The 27,252-nt window shown below is 41.6% G+C and overlaps 1 protein-coding gene across 1 annotated transcript in view; it reads left to right on the top strand.

Moving 5' to 3' along the window:
* Positions 1 to 21,717: 21,717 nt before the first annotated feature.
* LOC123761507 (nose resistant to fluoxetine protein 6) overlaps positions 21,718 to 27,252 on the top strand; it is a 49,050-nt gene continuing 43,515 nt past the window's right edge. Inside the window, 2 exon segments of the mRNA XM_069313844.1 lie at positions 21,718 to 21,996; positions 26,245 to 26,405. Coding sequence (XP_069169945.1) covers positions 21,800 to 21,996; positions 26,245 to 26,405 — 358 coding nt within the window. The 5' untranslated portion in view covers positions 21,718 to 21,799.

Here is a 27,252-nt window from a genome sequence, read left to right as displayed (position 1 = left end):
TCTAAGGTGAGCCAGCTGCCTCATGAGTGACACGGGTCTAAGGTGAGCCACCTGCCTCATGAGTGGCACGGGTCTAAGGTGAGCCACCTGCCTCATGAGTGACACGGGTCTAAGGTGAGCCACCTGCCTCATGAGTGACACGGGTCTAAGGTGAGCCACCTGCCTCATGAGTGACACGGGTCTAAGATGAGCCACCTGCCTCATGAGTGACACGGGTCTAAGGTGAGCCACCTGCCTCGTGAGTGACACGGGTCTAAGGTGAGCCACCTGCCTCGTGAGTGAAACGGGTCTAAGGTCCACCTGCCTCATGAGTGAAACGGGTCTAAGGTGAGCCACCTGCCTCATGAGTGACACGGGTCTAAGGTCCACCTGCCTCATGAGTGACACGGGTCTAAGGTGAGCTACCTGCCTCATGAGTGACACGGGTCTAAGGTGAGCCACCTGCCTCATGAGTGACACGGGTCTAAGGTGAGCCACCTGCCTCATGAGTGACACGGGTCTAAGGTGAGCCACCTGTCTCATGAGTGACACGGGTCTAAGGTGAGCCACCTGCCTCATGAGTGACACGGGTCTGAGGTGAGTCTCCTGCCTCATGAGTGACACGGGTCTAAGGTCCACCTGTCTCATGAGTGACACGGGTCTGAGGTGAGCCACCTGCCTCATGAGTGACACGGGTCTAAGGTCCACCTGCCTCATGAGTGACACGGGTCTAAGGTGAGCCACCTGCCTCATGAGTGACACGGGTCTAAGGTGAGCCACCTGCCTCATGAGTGACACGGGTCTAAGGTGAGCCACCTGTCTCATGAGTGACACGGGTGAGCCACCTGTCTCATGAGTGACACGGGTCTGAGGTGAGTCTCCTGCCTCATGAGTGACACGGGTCTAAGGTGAGCCACCTGTCTCATAGTGACACGGGTCTAAGGTGAGCCACCTGCCTCGTGAGTGACACGTGTCAGGACCTCACCTCTGGCACTGGTCCCCGGCGTCTCCGCCAGATAAGATCAAGTTGATGTGAGTGACGCGTCATACAGGCGTCACGTGGTGTTTACATCAAAGATGTTTATGTAAGGCGAGTCTTCCTTCCTATTCCTCGCGTTGTGTGTGTACGTATATATATATATATATATATATATATATATATATATATATATATATATATATATATATATAAAATAGGGAAGGGAGTACCACCTCTGGCTGGGAGAAGGGGGATCCATAGCCTCGGAGGACCCATAAGCCAAGTTTTCATGAATTAATGTTTTTTCGTCTACCTAACCTACCTAACCTAACCTAACCTAGCTTTTTTTTGGCTACCTAACCTAACCTTACCTATAAATATAGGTTAGGTTAGGTTAGGTAGGGTTGGTTAGGTTCGGTCATATATCTACGTTAATTTTAACTCCAATAAAAAAAAATGACCTCATACATAGAGAAAAGGGTTGCTTTATCATTTCATAAGAAAAAAATTATAGTAAATATATTAATTCAGGAAAACTTGGCTTATTAGGCAAATCGGGCCTTGAATAGTAGGCTGAGAAGTGAGTTCTGGCTACTAGGTACGACATATATATATATATATATATATATATATATATATATATATATATATATATATATATATATATATATATATATATATATATATATATATATGTCGTACCTAATAGCCAGAACGCACTTCTCAGCCTACTATTCAAGGCCCGATTTGCCTAATAAGCCAAGTTTTCATGAATTAATGTTTTTTCGTCTACCTAACCTACCTAACCTAACCTAACCTAGCTTTTTTTGGCTACCTAACCTAACCTTACCTATAAATATAGGTTAGGTTAGGTTAGGTAGGGTTGGTTAGGTTCGGTCATATATCTACGTTAATTTTAACTCCAATAAAAAAAAATTGACCTCATACATAGAGAAAAGGGTTGCTTTATCATTTCATAATACAAAAATTATAGTAAATATATTAATTCAGGAAAACTTGGCTTATTAGGCAAATCGGGCCATGAATAGTAGGCTGAGAAGTGAGTTCTGGCTACTAGGTACGACATATATATATATATATATATATATATATATATATATATATATATATATATATATATATATATATATATATATGTCGTACCTAATAGCCAGAACGCACTTCTCAGCCTACTATTCAAGGCCCGATTTGCCTAATAAGCCAAGTTTTCATGAATTAATGTTTTTTCGTCTACCTAACCTACCTAACCTAACCTAACCTAGCTTTTTTTGGCTACCTAACCTAACCTTACCTATAAATATAGGTTAGGTTAGGTTAGGTAGGGTTGGTTAGGTTCGGTCATATATCTACGTTAATTTTAACTCCAATAAAAAAAAATTGACCTCATACATAGAGAAAAGGGTTGCTTTATCATTTCATAAGAAAAAAATTATAGTAAATATATTAATTCAGGAAAACTTGGCTTATTAGGCAAATCGGGCCTTGAATAGTAGGCTGAGAAGTGAGTTCTGGCTACTAGGTACGACATATATATATATATATATATATATATATATATATATATATATATATATATATATATATATATATATATATATATATATATATATATATATATATATATATATATATATATGTCGTACCTAGTAGCCAGAACGCACTTCTATGCCTACTATGCAAGGCCCGATTTGCCTAATAAGCCAAGTTTTCATGAATTAATTGTTTTTCGACTACCTAACCTACCTAACCTAACCTAACCTAACTTTTTCGGCTACCTAACCTAACCTAACCTATAAAGATAGGTTAGGTTAGGTTAGGTTCAGTCATATATCTACGTTAATTTTAGCTCCAAGAAAAAAAAATTGACCTCATACGTAATGAAATGGGTAGCTTTATCATTTCATAAGAAAAAAATTAGAGAAAATATATTAATTTAGGGAAACTTGGCTTCTTAGGCAAATCGGGCCTTGCATAGTAGGCCGAGAAGTGCGTTCTGGCTACTAGGTACGACATATATGTATATATATATATATATATATATATATATATATATATATATATATATATATATATATATATATATATATATATATATATATATATTAGTATATTTTGGTAGCAGTCTTTCCTGTAGACATATATTATTAAATATGACCGAAAAAGTAAGATTAATAATTCTAACACGAATTTTCTCAATCTTTCGTACATTACGCTTCACTGTTGGAGGTAAATCAAAAATCACTTCTCCAAAATTCATTTTTATTTCTAGTCTGACGCGACACGGGCGCGTTTCGTAAAACTTATTACATTTTCAAAGACTTCACAAATACACAACTGATTAGAACTTACGTATCTCTGCTATTATATCTACATTTGAGTGAGGTGGGAGGGATGATGTGGCATATAGTGACGTGGCATTAACACAAGACAGAACATGAGGGGATATTAATAGGGTATTAAAAGTATCAACACAAGACAGAACAGAAACAATGGGTATTGAATAGAAGTGTTTGTAGAAAGCCTATTGGTCCATATTTCTTGATGCTTCTATATTGGAGCGGAGTCTTGAGGTGGGTAGAATATAGTTGTGCAATAATTGGCTGTTGATTGCTGGTGTTGACTTCTTGATGTGTAGTGCCTCGCAAACGTCAAGCCGCCTGCTATCGCTGTATCTATCGATGATTTCTGTGTTGTTTACTAGGATTTCTCTGGCGATGGTTTGGTTATGGGAAGAGATTATATGTTCCTTAATGGAGCCCTGTTGCTTATGCATCGTTAAACGCCTAGAAAGAGATGTTGTTGTCTTGCCTATATACTGGGTTTTTTGGAGCTTACAGTCCCCAAGTGGGCATTTGAAGGCATAGACGACGTTAGTCTCTTTTAAAGCGTTCTGTTTTGTGTCTGGAGAGTTTCTCATGAGTAGGCTGGCCGTTTTTCTGGTTTTATAGTAAATCGTCAGTTGTATCCTCTGATTTTTGTCTGTAGGGATAACGTTTCTATTAACAATATCTTTCAGGACCCTTTCCTCCGTTTTATGAGCTGTGGAAAAGAAGTTCCTGTAAAATAGTCTAATAGGGGGTATAGGTGTTGTGTTAGTTGTCTCTTCAGAGGTTGCATGGCTTTTCACTTTCCTTCTTATGATGTCTTCGATGAAACCATTGGAGAAGCCGTTATTGACTAGAACCTGCCTTACCCTACAGAGTTCTTCGTCGACTTGCTTCCATTCTGAGCTGTGGCTGAGAGCACGGTCGACGTATGCGTTAACAACACTCCTCTTGTACCTGTCAGGGCAGTCGCTGTTGGCATTTAGGCACATTCCTATGTTTGTTTCCTTAGTGTAGACTGCAGTGTGGAAACCTCCGCTCTTTTCCATGACTGTTACATCTAGAAAAGGCAGCTTCCCATCCTTTTCCGTCTCGTAAGTGAAACGCAGCACGGAACTCTGCTCAAATGCCTCCTTCAGCTCCTGCAGATGTCTGACATCAGGTACCTGTGTAAAAATGTCGTCAACATACCTGCAGTATATGGCCGGTTTCAAGTTCATGTCGACTAAGACTTTTTGCTCGATGGTACCCATGTAGAAGTTTGCAAACAGGACACCTAGGGGAGAACCCATGGCGACCCCATCTACTTGCTTATACATGTGCCCATCCGGGCTCAAGAAGGGTGCCTCTTTAGTACAAGCTTGGAGTAGTTTCCTCAGAATACTTTCTGGCATGTCAAGAGGAGTACAGGCTGGATCACGATACACTCTGTCGGCTATCATTCCGATTGTCTCGTCCACAGGTACGTTGGTACCAACGTACCTGTGGACGAGACAATCGGAATGATAGCCGACAGAGTGTATCGTGATCCAGCCTGTACTCCTCTTGACATGCCAGAAAGTATTCTGAGGAAACTACTCCAAGCTTGTACTAAAGAGGCACCCTTCTTGAGCCCGGATGGGCACATGTATAAGCAAGTAGATGGGGTCGCCATGGGTTCTCCCCTAGGTGTCCTGTTTGCAAACTTCTACATGGGTACCATCGAGCAAAAAGTCTTAGTCGACATGAACTTGAAACCGGCCATATACTGCAGGTATGTTGACGACATTTTTACACAGGTACCTGATGTCAGACATCTGCAGGAGCTGAAGGAGGCATTTGAGCAGAGTTCCGTGCTGCGTTTCACTTACGAGACGGAAAAGGATGGGAAGCTGCCTTTTCTAGATGTAACAGTCATGGAAAAGAGTGGAGGTTTCCACACTGCAGTCTACACTAAGGAAACAAACATAGGAATGTGCCTAAATGCCAACAGCGACTGCCCTGACAGGTACAAGAGGAGTGTTGTTAACGCATACGTCGACCGTGCTCTCAGCCACAGCTCAGAATGGAAGCAAGTCGACGAAGAACTCTGTAGGGTAAGGCAGGTTCTAGTCAATAACGGCTTCTCCAATGGTTTCATCGAAGACATCATAAGAAGGAAAGTGAAAAGCCATGCAACCTCTGAAGAGACAACTAACACAACACCTATACCCCCTATTAGACTATTTTACAGGAACTTCTTTTCCACAGCTCATAAAACGGAGGAAAGGGTCCTGAAAGATATTGTTAATAGAAACGTTATCCCTACAGACAAAAATCAGAGGATACAACTGACGATTTACTATAAAACCAGAAAAACGGCCAGCCTACTCATGAGAAACTCTCCAGACACAAAACAGAACGCTTTAAAAGAGACTAACGTCGTCTATGCCTTCAAATGCCCACTTGGGGACTGTAAGCTCCAAAAAACCCAGTATATAGGCAAGACAACAACATCTCTTTCTAGGCGTTTAACGATGCATAAGCAACAGGGCTCCATTAAGGAACATATAATCTCTTCCCATAACCAAACCATCGCCAGAGAAATCCTAGTAAACAACACAGAAATCATCGATAGATACAGCGATAGCAGGCGGCTTGACGTTTGCGAGGCACTACACATCAAGAAGTCAACACCAGCAATCAACAGCCAATTATTGCACAACTATATTCTACCCACCTCAAGACTCCGCTCCAATATAGAAGCATCAAGAAATATGGACCAATAGGCTTTCTACAAACACTTCTATTCAATACCCATTGTTTCTGTTCTGTCTTGTGTTGATACTTTTAATACCCTATTAATATCCCCTCATGTTCTGTCTTGTGTTAATGCCACGTCACTATATGCCACATCATCCCTCCCACCTCACTCAAATGTAGATATAATAGCAGAGATACGTAAGTTCTAATCAGTTGTGTATTTGTGAAGTCTTTGAAAATGTAATAAGTTTTACGAAACTTATTACTTAACTTATTACGAAACTTAGTCTGACGCCCGTGTCGCGTCAGACTAGAAATAAAAATGAATTTTGGAGAAGTGATTTTTGATTTACCTCCAACAGTGAAGCGTAATGTACGAAAGATTGAGAAAATTCGTGTTAGAATTATTAATCTTACTTTTTCGGTCATATTTAATAATATATATATATATATATATATATATATATATATATATATATATATATATATATATATATATACATATATATATATATACATATATATATATATATATATATATATATATATATATATATATATATATATATATATATATATATATATATATATATATATATATATATATATATATATATATATATATATATATATATATATATATATGTCGTACCTAGTAGCCAGAACTCACTTTTCAGCCTACAATGCAAGGCCCGATTTGCCTAATAAGCCAAGTTTTCATGAATTAATATATTTTCTCTAATTTTTTTCTTATGAAATGATAAAGCAACCCATTTCATTGTGTAAGATGTCAATTTTTTTTTATTGGAGTTCAAATTAACGTAGATATATGACCGAACCTAACCAACCCTACCTAACCTAACCTAACCTATCTTTATAGGTTACGTTAGGTTAGGTAGCCAAAAAAGTTAGGTTAGGTTAGGTTAGGTAGGTTAGGTAGTCGAAAACCAATTAATTCATGAAAACTTGGCTTATTAGGCAAATTGGGCCTTGCATAGTAGGCTGAGAAGTGCGTTCTGGCTACTAGGTACGACATATATATATATATATATATATATATATATATATATATATATATATATATATATATATATATATATATATATATATATATATATATATATACGTGCCCGGAGCACGTACGGAGTCTCTGTCTACACTGGCGACCCAGTCTGGCTACATTTCGGTACAGTGGAACTTCAAGACCATGGTATTTGTATCTGGTTACATAGTCGAGCAGAGAGCCATCACGCAACTACATTTTGCGAACGGCCCCACGCTGTCTGGGTGGGCGTCGGTTTAGGATGAGATGACTAAGCCTAGTTCCTGACATGTGTTCAATCCAGAGTTCAGAACATTTTGGGTGTGGTATACCCATTGGTGTGGATCAGTATATCATTCGCATAGCTAAAGATGTGTTCGCTGGGCCTCCTAGTTACTGAGTTTAGAAGTGCATTGATTAACACATTGAACAGAGTAGGACTGAGGACACCTCTCTGTGGGGTGCCAAAATCTCTCGTTACACTCCTATGCCCTTGGAACAGTACAGATGACTTCCTGTTGGATAGATAGCCGCTTATCCACCGGAGAAGCCATCCTCCAACATTCATTTTAGCAAGTTCGCTCAGAATGACGTGTCGGTTAGCAATGTCAAAGGCTGACTTAAGATCTAGGAAAGTGGTATATGACCTATCAGTATGCACGGTGAGGAATGTGGTAATACAGTGATGTACACTCTTTCCATGCATAAAGCCATATATCTGGGGAGACAACATGTTACTAATTCTGTAAAGGAGACGGTTGAGAACCATCCTCTCAAGACACTTACAGAGACAACTAGTGAGGGAGACTGGGCAAAGAGCACTCGGCTGGTTAGGTTTAGGAATGGGAATAATAAGACTGTTGGTCCATGACTTTGGAAGCTCCCCAGTTACATAACTCATATTGTACAATTCAAGCAAGGGATTCCCTGGAACTGGCAGAAGCATATGCAGTATGCCGTAAGTAACTCCATCCTCCCCGGGTGATGTAGCTTTGCCTTTATGTAGAGCAGAGTCTAGTTTGTATTCAGTAAAAAGCATGTCACAGTCATCCTCTTGATGAAGTAAGAAGTCAAGGAGCATATCAGCATCTTGCTCTATCAGCATATCTATTATTTAATTCATTCTGTGAGGGTAGAGGAAGACTTCCAAAGCTGGAAGTTGTGGCCCAAGCATCAACAAGCTCATTTGCTCTGTGCATAGAATTAGGGTGCGAGATCTCTGCATCATTTTCCCTTTGATCTTGTTGATATCCTTCCATGGCCGATTTAGTGGCGTGTGAGATTTGAGACCACTGACAAAAGTTTCCCAATCTGTCTGCCTCAGCTCCACCATACGTTCCCCGGCCTCAGTCAGAGCCGTTTGAAAGAGTCTAAGCATTTCAGCAGTGCGGGTCCTTCTATAAGCTTGTCCAATTCTTCTGGCTGTGCGTTTTAGTGCATGTAATTAAGAATCATTATAATAGGCATAAGTGCTCTACCAGTGTAATTTCGTTACGTGGCCTGGACGATCCATCAAGTGATTCTATAAATTGTTCGATAGTACCTGTGAGCTCATTGTTAAAATCTTCAACTGATGAAGGCTCAGATGAACTGTACCATTCTGACACATGAGCAACAAAATTGTTTCGTTGATCGATGGGCACAGCCAGCCTCTTCCGCTTGAACATTCCGCCGGGGAGGATAGAGCTTCCAATACTTACAGTGGCTAATATGGGCCACTGGGCTTTTGCTCTACGCGAGGTTTCTGTCCACGCTGAGCTGGCCTTAGGACACCTGCGTTATCATTTGACAGATGCACCGCCCCAGTTAAACTCCTCACCTGATAATGTCCTCTGAGCGGACCAGACGCCATATCTGGCACTATTGACGAGGCACAGGCGGTGTGGGAGACGGTGAAACCGAGACATAGATCAAGAATACCTACGTAGATATACGTCGGTTCAAGGTCACCCACAATCTGTGCATCATCGTGACTACCTAATAGTGACACCAGTTGGTTGCCGTTACGATTACTGAACTGCGAATTATATACTGGTATCAGTCTTTCTTGTAAACATATGTTGTTGAATATGACCGAAAAAGAAAGATTAATAATTCTAATACGAATTTTCTCAATATTTCTTATGTTTCTTTTCAATGTCTATGGTAATTGAAAAATCAATTCTCCAAAATTAATTTTTATTTCTAGTCTAACGCGACGCCTGAAGGCGTTTCGTAATAACTTATTACATTTTCAAAGACTTTAGTTTACACACACAACTGTAACGTGTAAACATACATCCATACTTATACTCGCATTTGGATGAGGTGATATGGTACAAAAGTTTTGTGTGAGGTGATTTACGTTTACACAAGATAGAACACGAACCAATGGGTATAAAAACATAAGAATGGAAGTAACTGCAGAAGGCCTATTGGCCCATAGCATCAACACTTCCTCTGGTTGCTTCTATATTGGTTGGGAGTCTTGAAGTGGGTAGAATATAGTTGTGTATTAATTGACTGTTGATTGCTGGTGTTGACTTTCTGATGTGTTGTGCCTCGCAGATGTCGAGCCTCCTGCTATCGCTGTATCTATCGATGATTTCTGTGTTGTTTGTTAAGATTTTCACTGTCAATTACTATCGACAGTGAAAAGAAACATAAGAAATATTGAGAAAATTCGTGTTAGAATAATTAATCTTACCTTTTCGGTCATATTTAACAACATATGTCTCTCACAAGAGAGACTGCTACCAAAATATACTAATAATATATATATATATATATATATATATATATATATATATATATATATATATATATATATATATATATATATATATATATATAAAATATATTTCAGTTGCATATTGTCCTGGGGACCATTCAGGCTTGTTCGCATATATATATATATATATATATATATATATATATATATATATATATATATAAATATATATATATATATATATATATATATATATATATATATATATATATATATATATATATATATATATATATATATATATATATGTCGTACCTAGTAGCCAGACCGCACTTCTCAGCCTACTATGCAAGGCCCGATTTGCCTAATAAGCCAAGTTTTCATGAATTAATGTTTTTTCGACTACCTAACCTACCTAACCTAACCTAACCTAACTTTTTCGGCTACCTAACCTAACCGAACCTATAAAGATAGGTTAGGTTAGGTTAGGTAGGGTTGGTTAGGTTCGGTCATATATCTACGTTAATTTTAACTCCAATAAAAAACATTGACCTAATACATAATGAAATGGGTAGCTTTATCATTTCATAAGAAAAAAATTTGAGAAAATATATTAAGTCAGGAAAACTTGGCTTATTAGGCAAATCGGGCCTTGCATAGTAGGCTGAGAAGTGCGTTCTGGCTATTAGGTACGACATATATATATATATATATATATAAAAATATATATATATATATATATATATATATATATATATATATATATATATATATATATATATATATATATATATATATATTATTAAATATGACCGAAAAAGTAAGATTAATAATTCTAACACGAATTTTCTCAATCTTTCGTACATTTCGCTTCACTGTTGGAGGTAAATCAAAAATCAATTCTCAAAAATTCATTTTTATTTCTAGTCTGACGCGACACGAGCGCGTTTCGTAAAACTTATTACATTTTCAAAGACTTTAGTTCACAAATACACAACTGAATAGAACTTACGCATCTCCGAGTTTATATCTACATTTGAGTGAGGTGGAAGGGGTGATGTGGCATTAACACAAGACAGAACAAGATGTGGTATTAATAGGGTATTAATTTCATCAACACAAGACAGAACAAGAGTATTAATAGGGTATTAATTTCATCAACACAAGACAGAACACGAAACAATGGATATTGAATAGAAGTGTTTGTAGAAAGCCTATTGGTCCATATTTCTTGATGCTTCTATATTGGAGCGGAGTCTTGAGGTGGGTAGAATATAGTTGTGCAATAATTGGCTGTTGATTGCTGGTGTTGACTTCTTGATGTGTAGTGCCTCGCAAACGTCAAGCCGCCTGCTATCGCTGTATCTATCGATGATTTCTGTGTTGTTTACTAGGATTTCTCTGGCGATGGTTTGGTTGTGGGAAGAGATTATATGTTCCTTAATGGAGCCCTGTTGCTTATGCATCGTTAAACGCCTAGAAAGAGATGTTGTTGTCTTGCCTATATACTGGGTTTTTTGGAGTTTACAGTCCCCAAGAGGGCATTTGAAGGCATAGATGACGTTAGTCTCTTTTAAAGCGTTCTGTTTTGTGTCTGGAGAGTTTCTCATGAGTAGGCTGGCCGTTTTTCTGGTTTTATAGTAAATCGTCAGTTGTATCCTCTGATTTTTGTCTGTAGGGATAACGTTTCTATTAACAATATCTTTCAGGACCCTTTCCTCCGTTTTATGAGCTGTGGAAAAGAAGTTCCTGTAAAATAGTCAAATAGGGGGTATAGGTGTTGTGTTAGTTGTCTCTTCAGAGGTTGCATGGCTTTTCACTTTCCTTCTTATGATGTCTTCGACGAAACCATTCGTCGAAGGTGTCCCTAGGTGTCATTCAAACCCTAGGTGTCCTGTTTGCAAACTTCTACATGGGTACCATCGAGCAAAAAGTCTTAGTCGACATGAACTTGAAACCGGCCATATACTGCAGGTATGTTGACGACATTTTTACACAGGTACCTGATGTCAGACATCTGCAGGAGCTGAAGGAGGCATTTGAGCAGAGTTCCGTGCTGCGTTTCACTTACGAGATGGAAAAGGATGGGAAGCTGCCCTTTCTAGATGTAACAGTCATGGAAAAGGGCGGAGGTTTCCATACTGCAGTCTACACTAAGGAAACAAACATAGGAATGTGCCTAAATGCCAACAGCGACTGCCCAGACAGGTGCAAGAGGAGTGTTGTTAACGCATATGTCGACCGTGCTCTCAGCCACAGCTCAGAATGGAAGCAAGTCGACGAAGAACTCTGTAGGGTAAGGCAGGTCCTAGTCAATAACGGCTTCTCCAATGGTTTCGTCGAAGACATCATAAGAAGGAAAGTGAAAAGCCATGCAACCTCTGAAGAGACAACTAACACAACACCTATACCCCCTATTAGACTATTTTACAGGAACTTCTTTTCCACAGCTCATAAAACGGAGGAAAGGGTCCTGAAAGATATTGTTAATAGAACGTTATCCCTACAGACAAAAATCAGAGGATACAACTGACGATTTACTATAAAACCAGAAAAACGGCCAGCCTACTCATGAGAAACTCTCCAGACACAAAACAGAACGCTTTAAAAGAGACTAACGTCGTCTATGCCTTCAAATGCCCTCTTGGGGACTGTAAGCTCCAAAAAACCCAGTATATAGGCAAGACAACAACATCTCTTTCTAGGCGTTTAACGATGCATAAGCAACAGGGCTCCATTAAGGAACATATAATCTCTTCCCACAACCAAACCATCGCCAGAGAAATCCTAGTAAACAACACAGAAATCATCGATAGATACAGCGATAGCAGGCGGCTTGACGTTTGCGAGGCACTACACATCAAGAAGTCAACACCAGCAATCAACAGCCAATTATTGCACAACTATATTCTACCCACCTCAAGACTCCGCTCCAATATAGAAGCATCAGGAAATATGGACCAATAGGCTTTCTACAAACACTTCTATTCAATATCCATTGTTTCGTGTTCTGTCTTGTGTTGATGAAATTAATACCCTATTAATACTCTTGTTCTGTCTTGTGTTGATGAAATTAATACCCTATTAATACCACATCTTGTTCTGTCTTGTGTTAATGCCACATCACCCCTTCCACCTCACTCAAATGTAGATATAAAATCGGAGATGCGTAAGTTCTATTCAGTTGTGTATTTGTGAACTAAAGTCTTTGAAAATGTAATAAGTTTTACGAAACGCGCTCGTGTCGCGTCAGACTAGAAATAAAAATGAATTTTGGAGAATTGATTTTTGATTTACCTCCAACAGTGAAGCGAAATGTACGAAAGATTGAGAAAATTCGTGTTAGAATTATTAATCTTACTTTTTCGGTCATATTTAATAATATATGTCTACAGGAAAGACTGCTACCAAAATATACTAATATATATATATATATATATATATATATATATATATATATATATATATATATATATATATATATATATATATATATATATATATATATATATATATATATATACTCAATTTGTGAGGGTACCACCTCTGGTGCCAATGTGGGGACCCATAGCCTCGGAGAAGAAAATAAAAAGTATTCAGAGGAGACCTTGTGGTTTCTCACTGAACACTAATATTATCTTCTACCACCCCCATTCTTTTGTATATACACATATATATTTACTTTATTTGAACTTTGTTACATATATATATATATATATATATATATATATATATATATATATATATATATATATATATATAACTGAAAACTCACACCCCAGAAGTGACTCGAACCCATACTCCCAGAAGCAACGCATCTGGTATGTACAAGACGCCTTAATCCACTTGACCATCACGACCGGACATAATGAGGTGATAGCCGAGGCTATTTGAACCACCCCACCGCCGGCACTCGGATAGTTATCTTGGGCATAGCATTTTACCAAATCACCTCATTCTTTGGGGCAACACGTGAGGAACACAAATGCGAACAAGCCTGAATGGTCCCCAGGACATATGCAACTGAAAACTCACACCCCAGAAGTGACTCGAACCCATACTCCCAGAAGCAACGCATCTGGTATGTACAAGACGCCTTAATCCACTTGACCATCACGACCGGACATAATGAGGTGATAGCCGAGGCTATTTGAACCACCCCACCGCCGGCACTCGGATAGTTATCTTGGGCATAGCATTTTACCAAATCACCTCATTCTTTGGGGCAACACGTGAGGAACACAAATGCGAACAAGCCTGAATGGTCCCCAGGACATATGCAACTGAAAACTCACACCCCAGAAGTGACTCGAACCCATACTCCCAGAAGCAACGCATCTGGTATGTACAAGACGCCTTAATCCACTTGACCATCACGACCGGACATAATGAGGTGATAGCCGAGGCTATTTGAACCACCCCACCGCCGGCACTCGGATAGTTATCTTGGGCATAGCATTTTACCAAATCACCTCATTCTTTGGGGCAACACGTGAGGAACACAAATGCGAACAAGCCTGAATGGTCCCCAGGACATATGCAACTGAAAACTCACACCCCAGAAGTGACTCGAACCCATACTCCCAGAAGCAACGCATCTGGTATGTACAAGACGCCTTAATCCACTTGACCATCACGACCGGACATAATGAGGTGATAGCCGAGGCTATTTGAACCACCCCACCGCCGGCACTCGGATAGTTATCTTGGGCATAGCATTTTACCAAATCACCTCATTCTTTGGGGCAACACGTGAGGAACACAAATGCGAACAAGCCTGAATGGTCCCCAGGACATATGCAACTGAAAACTCACACCCCAGAAGTGACTCGAACCCATACTCCCAGAAGCAACGCATCTGGTATGTACAAGACGCCTTAATCCACTTGACCATCACGACCGGACATAATGAGGTGATAGCCGAGGCTATTTGAACCACCCCACCGCCGGCACTCGGATAGTTATCTTGGGCATAGCATTTTACCAAATCACCTCATTCTTTGGGGCAACACGTGAGGAACACAAATGCGAACAAGCCTGAATGGTCCCCAGGACATATGCAACTGAAAACTCACACCCCAGAAGTGACTCGAACCCATACTCCCAGAAGCAACGCATCTGGTATGTACAAGACGCCTTAATCCACTTGACCATCACGACCGGACATAATGAGGTGATAGCCGAGGCTATTTGAACCACCCCACCGCCGGCACTCGGATAGTTATCTTGGGCATAGCATTTTACCAAATCACCTCATTCTTTGGGGCAACACGTGAGGAACACAAATGCGAACAAGCCTGAATGGTCCCCAGGACATATGCAACTGAAAACTCACACCCCAGAAGTGACTCGAACCCATACTCCCAGAAGCAACGCATCTGGTATGTACAAGACGCCTTAATCCACTTGACCATCACGACCGGACATAATGAGGTGATAGCCGAGGCTATTTGAACCACCCCACCGCCGGCACTCGGATAGTTATCTTGGGCATAGCATTTTACCAAATCACCTCATTCTTTGGGGCAACACGTGAGGAACACAAATGCGAACAAGCCTGAATGGTATCCAGGACATATGCAACTGAAAACTCACACCCCAGAAGTGACTCGAACCCATACTCCCAGAAGCAACGCATCTGGTATGTACAAGACGCCTTAATCCACTTGACCATCACGACCGGACATAATGAGGTGATAGCCGAGGCTATTTGAACCACCCCACCGAGTGCCGATCCGAGTGCCGGCGGTGGGGTGGTTCAAATAGCCTCGGCTATCACCTCATTATGTCCGGTCGTGATGGTCAAGTGGATTAAGGCGTCTTGTACATACCAGATGCGTTGCTTCTGGGAGTATGGGTTCGAGTCACTTCTGGGGTGTGAGTTTTCAGTTGCATATGTCCTGGGGACCATTCAGGCTTGTTCGCATTTGTGTTCCTCACGTGTTGCCCCAAAGAATGAGGTGATTTGGTAAAATGCTATGCCCAAGATAACTATCCGAGTGCCGGCGGTGGGGTGGTTCAAATAGCCTCGGCTATCACCTCATTATGTCCGGTCGTGATGGTCAAGTGGATTAAGGCGTCTTGTACATACCAGATGCGTTGCTTCTGGGAGTATGGGTTCGAGTCACTTCTGGGGTGTGAGTTTTCAGTTGCATATGTCCTGGGGACCATTCAGGCTTGTTCGCATTTGTGTTCCTCACGTGTTGCCCCAAAGAATGAGGTGATTTGGTAAAATGCTATGCCCAAGATAACTATCCGAGTGCCGGCGGTGGGGTGGTTCAAATAGCCTCGGCTATCACCTCATTATGTCCGGTCGTGATGGTCAAGTGGATTAAGGCGTCTTGTACATACCAGATGCGTTGCTTCTGGGAGTATGGGTTCGAGTCACTTCTGGGGTGTGAGTTTTCAGTTGCATATGTCCTGGGGACCATTCAGGCTTGTTCGCATTTGTGTTCCTCACGTGTTGCCCCAAAGAATGAGGTGATTTGGTAAAATGCTATGCCCAAGATAACTATCCGAGTGCCGGCGGTGGGGTGGTTCAAATAGCCTCGGCTATCACCTCATTATGTCCGGTCGTGATGGTCAAGTGGATTAAGGCGTCTTGTACATACCAGATGCGTTGCTTCTGGGAGTATGGGTTCGAGTCACTTCTGGGGTGTGAGTTTTCAGTTGCATATGTCCTGGGGACCATTCAGGCTTGTTCGCATTTGTGTTCCTCACGTGTTGCCCCAAAGAATGAGGTGATTTGGTAAAATGCTATGCCCAAGATAACTATCCGAGTGCCGGCGGTGGGGTGGTTCAAATAGCCTCGGCTATCACCTCATTATGTCCGGTCGTGATGGTCAAGTGGATTAAGGCGTCTTGTACATACCAGATGCGTTGCTTCTGGGAGTATGGGTTCGAGTCACTTCTGGGGTGTGAGTTTTCAGTTGCATATGTCCTGGGGACCATTCAGGCTTGTTCGCATTTGTGTTCCTCACGTGTTGCCCCAAAGAATGAGGTGATTTGGTAAAATGCTATGCCCAAGATAACTATCCGAGTGCCGGCGGTGGGGTGGTTCAAATAGCCTCGGCTATCACCTCATTATGTCCGGTCGTGATGGTCAAGTGGATTAAGGCGTCTTGTACATACCAGATGCGTTGCTTCTGGGAGTATGGGTTCGAGTCACTTCTGGGGTGTGAGTTTTCAGTTGCATATGTCCTGGGGACCATTCAGGCTTGTTCGCATTTGTGTTCCTCACGTGTTGCCCCAAAGAATGAGGTGATTTGGTAAAATGCTATGCCCAAGATAACTATCCGAGTGCCGGCGGTGGGGTGGTTCAAATAGCCTCGGCTATCACCTCATTATGTCCGGTCGTGATGGTCAAGTGGATTAAGGCGTCTTGTACATACCAGATGCGTTGCTTCTGGGAGTATGGGTTCGAGTCACTTCTGGGGTGTGAGTTTTCAGTTGCATATGTCCTGGGGACCATTCAGGCTTGTTCGCATATATATATATATATATATATATATATATATATATATATATATATATGTCGTACCTAGTAGCCAGAACTCTCTTCTCAGCCTACTATTCAAGGCCCGATTTGCCTAATAAGCCAAGTTTTCCTGAATTAATATATTTACTATAGTTTTTTTCTTATGAAATGATAAAGCAACCCTTTTCTCTATGTATGAGGTCAATTTTTTTTTATTGGAGTTAAAATTAACGTAGATATATGACCGAACCTAACCAACCCTACCTAACCTAACCAAACCTATATTTATAGGTAAGGTTAGGTTAGGTAGCCAAAAAAGCTAGGTTAGGTTAGGTTAGGTAGGTTAGGTAGACGAAAAAACATTAATTCATGAAAACTTGGCTTATTAGGCAAATCGGGCCTTGAATAGTAGGCTGAGAAGTGCGTTCTGGCTATTAGGTACGACATATATATATATATATATAAATATATATATATATATATATATATATATATATATATATATATATATCGTACCTAGTAGCCAGAACGCAATTTTTGGCCTACTATGCAAGGCCCGATTTGCCTAATAGGCCGATTAATTTTCTTGATTTTCAAAAAATGTTTCCAGTTGGTTTATTTGAAATATTATTATTATATTATATTAAAAATTATATTTGGTGTGAGAACCTATTGATCGGGAGCCGGTCGGCCGAGTGGACAGCACGCTGGACTTGTGATCCTGTGGTCCTGGGTTCGATCCCAGGCGCCGGCGAGAAACAATGGGCAAAGTTTCTTTCACCCTATGCCCCTGTTACCTAGCAGTAAAATAGGTACCTGGGTGTTAGTCAGCTGTCACGGGCTGCTTCCTGGGGGTGGAGGCCTGGTCGAGGACCGGGCCGCAGGGACACTAAAGCCCCGAAATCATCTCAAGATAACCTCAAGATAGCCACCCGTTAAGATAGCCACAAGCAATTGAGAAGTCAACGACCTAATGATAGGAGCACCAGGCAATTGGACTCCGGCGTTTGGTCTTGCCTATATCGCACTGAGTATATTCTCACATCTGGCATCCACTCGTGGAGCGAGATTGACCACGAACTTAAGCGCAACTGAAGTCAAAATCTCTCACACTCATATACTTGACCTCTCCCCTGAAGCCCACATCAAGGGGCTATCTTCAGCGCCATATGCTAGGTTAGCCAACTTATGAACTGTCATTTGAAACCTGTATAAGGAATCATTTAGAACCTTGTAAAAAAGCGATTGAAAGAAGGAGGTGGAGGCCGTGGGAGCAACATGGGAGAGATTGGAGTTACCTTTGATCACTGACTAGACATATCAGACGTCGGAGAGTGATGTACCGCCGCGCTAGAGATAAGCACTCTCACAGAAACAAGGACAGTGATATAGTCGTTCGATAAGGCAGAAGTTGCTAATGTTAATGAACTTTTTTTTTTAAATCTTGATTTGTTGTATATATTGTATAAATACAGCATTATATATATATATATATATATATATATATATATATATATATATATATATATATATATATATATGTCGTACCTAGTAGCCAGAACGCACTTCTCAGCCTACTATGCAAGGCCCGATTTGCCTAATAAGCCAAGTTTTCATGAATTATTTGTTTTTCGACTACCTAACCTACCTAACCTAACCTAACCTAACTTTTTCGGCTACCTAACCTAACCTAACCTATAAAGATAGGTTAGGTTAGGTTAGGTAGGGTTGGTTAGTTTCGGTCATATATCTACGTTACTTTTAACTCCAATAAAAAAAAAATTACTTCATACATAATGAAATGGGTAGCTTTATCATTTCATAAGAAAAAAATTAGAGAAAATATATTGATTCAGGAAAACTGGGCTTATTAGGAAAATCGGGCCTTGCATAGTAGGCTGAGAAGTGCGTTCTGGCTACTAGGTACGACATATATATATATATATATATATATATATATATATATATATATATATATATATATATATATATATATATATATATATATATATATATATATATAATATATATATATATATATATATACGTTAATTTTAAAAATTATACATATATATGTCGTACCTAGTAGCCAGAACGCACTTCTCAGCCTACTATACAAGGCCCGATTTGCCTAATACGCCAAGTTTTCATGAATTAATTGTTTTTCGACTACCTAACCTACCTAACCTAACCTAACCTAACTTTTTCGGTTACCTAACCTAACCGAACCTATAAAGATAGGTTAGGTTAGGTTAGGAAGGGTTGGTTAGGTTCGGTCATATATCTACGTTAATTTTAACTCCAATAAAAATTTTTTACCTCATACATATTGAAATGGGTAGCTTTATCATTTCATAAGAAAAAAATTAGAGAGAATATATTAATTCAGGAAAACTTGGCTTATTAGGCAAATCGGGCCTTGCATAGTAGGCTGAGAAGTGCGTTCTGGCTTCTAGGTACGACATATATATATATATATCATGCCTTGAGATGCCAACATGTGATGGTATCCATAGGAATTTAATTTCAAATCTGTTTTCTTTAGCAGCTAAAACATTCATTCGAATATCACTGACTATTTTCTGGGTGTCACTACTATGTGCGTTCAATGCCAGGAGTGCACTCTGCGAGTCACAGTATATAAGTCCACTGCCTTTGTCTTTTAAAAATTCAGTGGCAAGGTATATGCCTGCAAGTTCGGTTTGAGTTGTACTTGCCCAGTCATTGACGCGCTTCATTGCTGTATGTACGAGAGAACATTGTTCAAATATGTTACATGCACATCCGGTACATCGTCCACCTTCTTCTACAGAGCCGTCGAAATAGCACTGATAAACATCATTACCCATACTCTGAGTACTTTCAGTGATGCTTTTTAGTGTTAACTGTTTTAATAATGTAGAGTGCACACTATCTTTCTTGAGCGCATTTACAAAATCAACTGATAGATCTCAGTTATCCCATGGAGTAATTGGTTGATTAATCATTAATTGAGTTGGGTACATGTTTAATATTTTGATGGAGTTGGCTACCTTGTAGAACCAAAATTCATAATCAGATTTCGTTCTTCTTCTATAGACCTCAGGTGAGTGCAGCATATTAGAAAGTTTAGCTTGAAACTTCATGTGTTGTCTAGATCTACTCAATGCCTTCACGCCGAAAACTGTGCTAATAGACAAAATTCACTCACTTATGGTAGGTAATTTTAACTCTGCTCTCATATTAACTATTTTCGTGGACTTTGTAGCCCCAAGGATGAGACGCATAGCTTCATTTTGCAAGGTTTCAAGAGATTTCAGCTCTTTGTCAGTATACTGTGTGAGATGTAGAGCATTGTAGTCAATCAGAGAGCGTATAAGTGATACATAAAACATTCTAGCAAGTCTCACGTTGATTCCATGATTGACACCAGCTTGACTGCTGTAAAGGGTTCTCCGTCGGCTTCGGGCTGTTTTTAATAAGGAGTTCGGTAGTCTTCTTTGTTTTATAGAATATGATCAGGTCTATGTTTTGGTTAGGAATAGTGCTTTTTACTCCTTTACGGATTATTTCCTTCATGATTCTTACTTCTTTTTTATGTTCACTGCGCTTAGTTGATATGCAATATAATTTTATTGGAGGTGTTGTGGTTTCTGTTCTAGGTTCAGGATTATACCATCTGTCCAGGCGTCTTCTTATAGCGTTGTTTATTTCCGTGTTGCTATATCCGTTGTTCACCAATACCTGAGTTACTCTTTCAAACTCTCTACTCACATTGCTCCATTCAGAGCAGTGTGTAAGCGCTCGACGAATATAAGCATTGAGAACACTGGTTTTGTATCTTTGGGGGCACTCACTCTTACCGTTCAGGCATAATCCTATGTTGGTAGGTTTTGTATATACGCTGGTGCTTAAAGAGGTTCCTGTTTTTGTTATTAGTACATCCAAGAAAGGCAGACTGTTATTTTCACTATTTTCATGTGTAAATCGGAGTACTGACTCTCGCTCTAGATGGCTTTTTAGATCAATTAGTTCATCTGAGTCTTTGACTATGACGAATATGTCATCTACATAACGGCAGTATACAGTTGGTTTTTGTCTGCTACTGAAGACTCTATCTTCGATGGTTCCCATGAAGGGAATTCTCAGGGGGAAAGCGCCAAGCCATTACGACTATATAGCACTGTGTAGGGTTCAGGATAGGATTTGGGATGGGACGGGGGGAAAGGAAAGGTGTCCAACCATTTGGACGGTCGGGGATTGAACGCCGACCTGCATGAAGCGAGACCGTCGCTCTACCGTCCAGCCCAAGTGGTTTGGAAATGACCGCTTGAGAACCATCCAAGTGCTGATAATTGAACAAAAAAAAGTTGGATGTTGGACCTTAGAATGTTTTTGTTATTTTTGTTATGGTGATGACGCTTCAACTTAATATTGCGGCTCATTATCAGTTACACAAGTTTATCAGTGATTGTGTGACCAGTCGGATGAGGTCCGTCTTCAGTGCTGTTATCGGTGTATCTCAGTGTGTGGCGGCGTTCACCAGGGTCCTCACCACTCCTGCAGGATGGACAGGTGGCGGACGGTGGCGGCCACGGTGGCGCTGGTCAGCGGCGTGGTGGTGGCGGCGACACAAGACCCAACGTGGCCACCGTCTGAGGTCTTCATGCTGGGGGCGGAGGAGTGGCTGGGCAGCCCTGCGACGCGGGCGGCCGACGGCCTCCCTAGACTCCTGCTGAGTGGCGCTCCCTATGACGAGTCCTCGTGAGTCACAGTCTTTGTGGTGTCGTGGGGAGTATAGGGTGTCATCTTGGGTGTAGTGGGGAGTATAGGGTGTCATCTGGGGTGGCGCGGGGGAGTAGGGTGTTATCTGGGGGTGTTGTGGGGAGTAGGGTGTGATCTGGGGTGTTGTGGGGAGTAGGGTGTCATCTGGGGTGTTGGGAGTAGGGTGTCATCTGGGGGTGTCATGGGGAATCTGGGGTGTCGTGGGGAGTAGGGTGTCATCTGGGGTGTTGGGAGTAGGGTGTCTTCTGGGGTGTCGTGGGGAGTCTAGGGTGTCATCTGGGGTGTCGTGGGGAGTCTAGGGTGTCATCTGAGGTGTCGGGGGGAGTATAGGGAGTCATCTGAGGTGTTGTGGGGAGTCTAGGGTGTCATATGGGATGTCGTGGGGAGTAGGGTGTGACTTCAGTATTGTCATGCAATATTGTGTGACATCAGGGATGTTATGGTAATAGGGTGTGACATCAGAGTTTTTCTGACATCAAGCTAGGTAAACAAAGGCATTAGGTGAAAGAAAATGTACTTAACCATTTCTGTCCCGCCCGGGATTCGAATCCTGAATTCTCGATTGTGCGTCGAGAACAAACCCGACTCTACAACCGGATTACTGTTGTGATATCTTTATATTATTGTAAATATTATTGTTATATCTTTGCTGTGATATCTTTATTTATATTTTTCGCTCTACCACCTCTTGTTTATATTAAATATATACTTCTTGACATATTAAATATATCATAAAACCAAAATACCAAATATATCCGTGACAATCACTTGATTGTCACGGATTTATTTGGTATTTTGAGATACCAAATAAAGTATCTCAAAAGAATAAAGAGATTGTCATGTTTTGACATTGAAGGAGCACTTAAGTATCACACTGTTATCAAACACAAGACTGGAACTCAAGCGCAATTAATTGGAACATTTCTTGTGCCAGTTCTTGTTATCTCGGAATTGGATGATTTTTCTGTCGATAAAATGTTTTATAACGGAAGTGAAAGATATCATGTTTTCATCTACTGTCATACAAATTTGTTTCTAATTAAAATTTACATTTTAAGAATTTTAGTCGAATTTAAAGACAATTTTTAAGAATTTTTAAGAAAAATTTAAGTCGAACGCGTCCTTTTCCCCAATTTAATAACCCAACCATTTGGAGTGGAAGGTAGAGTGACAGTCTCGCTTCATGCAGGTCGGCGTTCAATCCCCGATCATCCAAGTGGTTGGGGCACCATTCCTTCCCCCCGCCCCAGCCCAAATCCTTACCCTGACCCCTTTCTAGTGTTATATAGCTGTAATGGCTTGGCGCTTTCCCCTGATAATTTATTGTAATTTACTGTAAACTGTGGTCATCTAGGAAAGTAGACAAGAGTTCAGTCTATCTTTTATAATTGTGTAATACTGCTTGTTAGAGTCGAACGACGTCCCAGAGACGAACAAATTATGTTCGTCTCTGGGTATGAAGGGTATGGAAAGGTGGTGAAGGGTATGGAAAGGTGGTGAAGGGTATGGGAAGGTGGTGAAGCGTTTTGAAGGTTATCTTGAGATGATTTCGGGGCTTTTAGTGTCCCCGCGGCACGGTCCTCGACCAGGCCTCCACCCCCAGGAAGCAGCCCGTGACAGCTGACTAACACCCAGGTTCTTTGGGAATTATGGTTATATAATATTTCATAATTTCGCGAAAATATATTTAGGATGTTTATCGATAATGTATTTGTTTAACACGTTGTAAAATATGGACTAATGAAAGAATTCACAGCATTGCTTTGTAAGGGAAGATAATATCAGGGGAAAGCGCCAAGCTATTAAGACTATATAGCACTGGGGAGGGGTCGTGATAAGGATTTGGGATGGGACGGCGGAAAGGAATGGTGCCCAACCACTTGGATGGTCGGGGATTGAACGCCGACCTGCATGACGAAGGGTGAAGGGTATGGGAAGGTGGTGAAAGGTATGGGAAGGTGGTGAAGGGTAGGGGAAGGTAGTGAAGAGTATGGGAAGGTGGTGAAGGGTAGGGAAGGTGGTGAAGGGTAATGAAGATGGTGAAGGGTAGGGAAGGTGGTGAAGGGTATGGAATATGGTGAAGGGTAGGAAAGGTGGTGAAAGGTAGGGAAGGTGGTGAAGGGTAGGGGAAGGTAGTGAAGAGTATGGGAAGGTGGTGAAGGGTAGGGAAGGTGGTGAAAGGTAGGGAAGATGGTGAAGGGTAGGGAAGGTGGTGAAGGGTATGGAATATGGTGAAGGGTAGGAAAGGTGGTGAAAGGTAGGGAAGGTGGTGAAAGGTAGGGTAGGTGGTGAAGGGTATGGAGGGTGGCGAAGGGTAGGGAAGGTGGTGAAGGGTATGGAGGGTGGCGAAGGGTATGGGAAGGTGGTGAAGGGTATGGGAAGGTGGTGAAGGGTATGGGAAGGTGGTGAAGGGTATGGGAAGGTGGTGAAGGGTATGGAGGGTGGCGAAGGGTAGGGAAGGTGGTGAAGGGTATGGAGGGTGGCGAAGGGTATGGGAAGGTGGTGAAGGGTATGGGAAGGTGGTGAAGGGTTTTGAAGGTTATCTTGAGATGATTTCGGGGCTTTTAGTGTCTCCGCGGCCCGGTCCTCGACCAGGCCTCCACCCCCAGGAAGCAGCCCGTGACAGCTGACTAACACCCAGGTACCTATTTTACTGCTAGGTAACAGGGGCATAGAGTGAAAGAAACTCTGCCCATTGTTTCTCGCCGGCGCCTGGGATCGAACCCAGGACCACAGGATCACAAGTCCGCGTGCTGTCCGCTCGGCCGACCGGCTCCCTAACTGACCGAGGGTCGGTCGGCCGGCCGACCCTCCCTCCCACTTCCCTAGGTGGTGAAGGGTTTTGAAGGTGGTGAAAGGTATGGAAGGTAGTGAAGGGTAGGGAAGGTGGAGAAGAGTAGGGAAGGTGCTCAAGGGTTGGGAAGGTGGTGAAGGGGTAGGGAAGGTGGTGAAGGGGTAGGGAAGGTGGTGAAGGGGTAGGGAAGGTGGTGAAGGGTAGGGAAGGTGGTGAAGGGTAGGTAAGGTGGTGAAGGGTATGGAAGGTGGTGGAGGGTAGGAAAGTCGGTGATTGGAAAGGAAGGTGGTGAAGGGAAGGTGTTGAAGGGTAGGAAAAGGTGGTGAAGGGTAGGGAAAGGTGGTGAAGGATAGAAAAGAGAAGGTGGTGAAGGGAAGGGTAGGGAAGGTGGTGAAGGGAAGGGAAGGGAAGGGAAGGTGGTGAAGGGTATGGAACGTGGTATACCAGTCACTCACAGAGCACAACCACTCACACAAGCTCTGTGTTTTGCAGGAATCTCTCCACAAAATGAAATATTATTCTTCCAACTTTTTACATGGCTTTGTTTCCAGTATTCGGGGACAGGAAGACTGGTAATTGTCTCCAGGTTCCCATAGGCCAATGACTGACCTTCCCAAGAAGGCATCCCACAACAGTTACCTAACACTTAACGCAAATATGTGATCCACTCGAGGTATTCTATAACAAAACTCACATTGTGCGTCACTGAATTCCAGTTAGGTTCTGGCTGCTCTGTTGTGCACTCTGGACACTGCACTCTGTAGGCTTATGTCTCTAGTTCATGCACTCAAAACGTTCATTTGAAAATAAAAGTGCAATCGCAATTACTTTTGTAATCATGAAGCTCAGTCCCTCTTTTCCAGACTACCAGAGAGCCTTTCCTCACACCCGTCCCATTCTCCTCCTGCTCTCTAGTGACTCCCCTCACCCCTTCCAGCTGCTCTAGTGACCCCCTCACTCCTTCCAGCTGCTCTAGTGACCCCCTCACCCCTTCCAGCTGCTCTAGTGACCATCTCATCCCTTCCAGCTGCTCTAGTGACTCCCCTCACCCCTTCCAGCTGCTCTAGTGACTCCCCTCACAGCGGCAAAACAAATCATGGCACGTTGACTTTGTTTTAGTCAATGGTACCCATTAGACTTTAGTCAATGGAGCCCCTTAGACTTTCGTCAATGGCACCCATTAGACTTTCAAAGTCTTCTCGCCAAGAAAATTCTTCTGCAGACGCAAATAATTAGTATTTCCACTACAAGAGAGAGAAAAGTCACCTATTTTATGTTTTGCAGATAAGCTTTGAGTGTATTGTATAGAGTATATTATTATTATTATTATTATTATTATTATTATTATTATTATTATTATTATTATTATTATTATTATTATTATTATTATTATTATTATTATTATTATTATTATTATTATTATGATGGGTCAGGGTGTTGGAGGCGTGGACGTGGGCGTACCTGCCCTCCACGGACCCCGAGGTGGTGAAGAACGAGGCGTGTCGTAACGACGTCAAGGCGGTCATTAAGGCTATCAGGAACCCGCTGGTGTACGCCGAAGTCCTCCTCAAGGGTCACCTCTGGCCCGTCATCTGTAAGTTGTGACCAGTTGTTGGGGCAGTTGTGTTGTTGGGTCACTACTGCCCCGCTCTCTTCTGATCATGGTGAGAGTTGTGGTGACCGCGGTCACTATTGTCGACATCATGGTGAGAGTTGTGGTGTTGGCTCACTATTGTGGTCATCGTGGTGAGAGTTGTGGTGACCGCGGTCACTACTAATATTGGTGTACTGCAGTAAGCACTTTAAGATACAGTAAACAGTGTACCGCCAACATTTGTGGGACATACAGTCTGGGAGCTGATCCTGGTGCCATAATCTCTTCAACTAAGCTCATCCTAACCTACATTTACTGCTGGCTATAAAGGGAATTATTTTAAATATCTATCTCCGCGTCTAGAGTCTAGAGTCTAGAGAACTGTACACTTTAGTAACTTAAAGATGTTGCCTCTACCCTCTACTGACCCCCAATATGAGTACAACACTGAGCACTCAGCAACGTTTTGCAGTTTCTTTTTGGCGGTAAACTACTCAGTACTACAACTCACAAGGAAGCTCTGTTCTCTCTCTGTTTCTTACCCAACCACTTGGACTGGACGGTAGAGCGACAGTTTCGCTTTATGCACATCGGTGTTCAAGCCCCAACCGTCCAAGTGGTTGGGCACCATTCCTCCCCGTCCCATCCCAAATCCTTATCCTGATCCCTTCCAAGTGCCATATAGTCGTAATGGCTTGAACGCTTTCCCCTCATGGTTCATTCATTCTCTGTTTCCTGATACTTACACAGCTTTGACAAAAGTAAACACACCGAACTTTTTAGAGAATTGCTGAGCAGATATGTTTTCTCTCCGCAGATATTTATATATTTATTATCAGCTGTGCAA

Source organism: Procambarus clarkii, chromosome 7 (genome assembly GCF_040958095.1).
Source record: "Procambarus clarkii isolate CNS0578487 chromosome 7, FALCON_Pclarkii_2.0, whole genome shotgun sequence".
NCBI classification, from domain to species: domain Eukaryota; kingdom Metazoa; phylum Arthropoda; class Malacostraca; order Decapoda; family Cambaridae; genus Procambarus; species Procambarus clarkii.
Note: the sequence above shows the minus strand (reverse complement) of the source record. Positions and strands in the feature narration are given on the sequence as shown.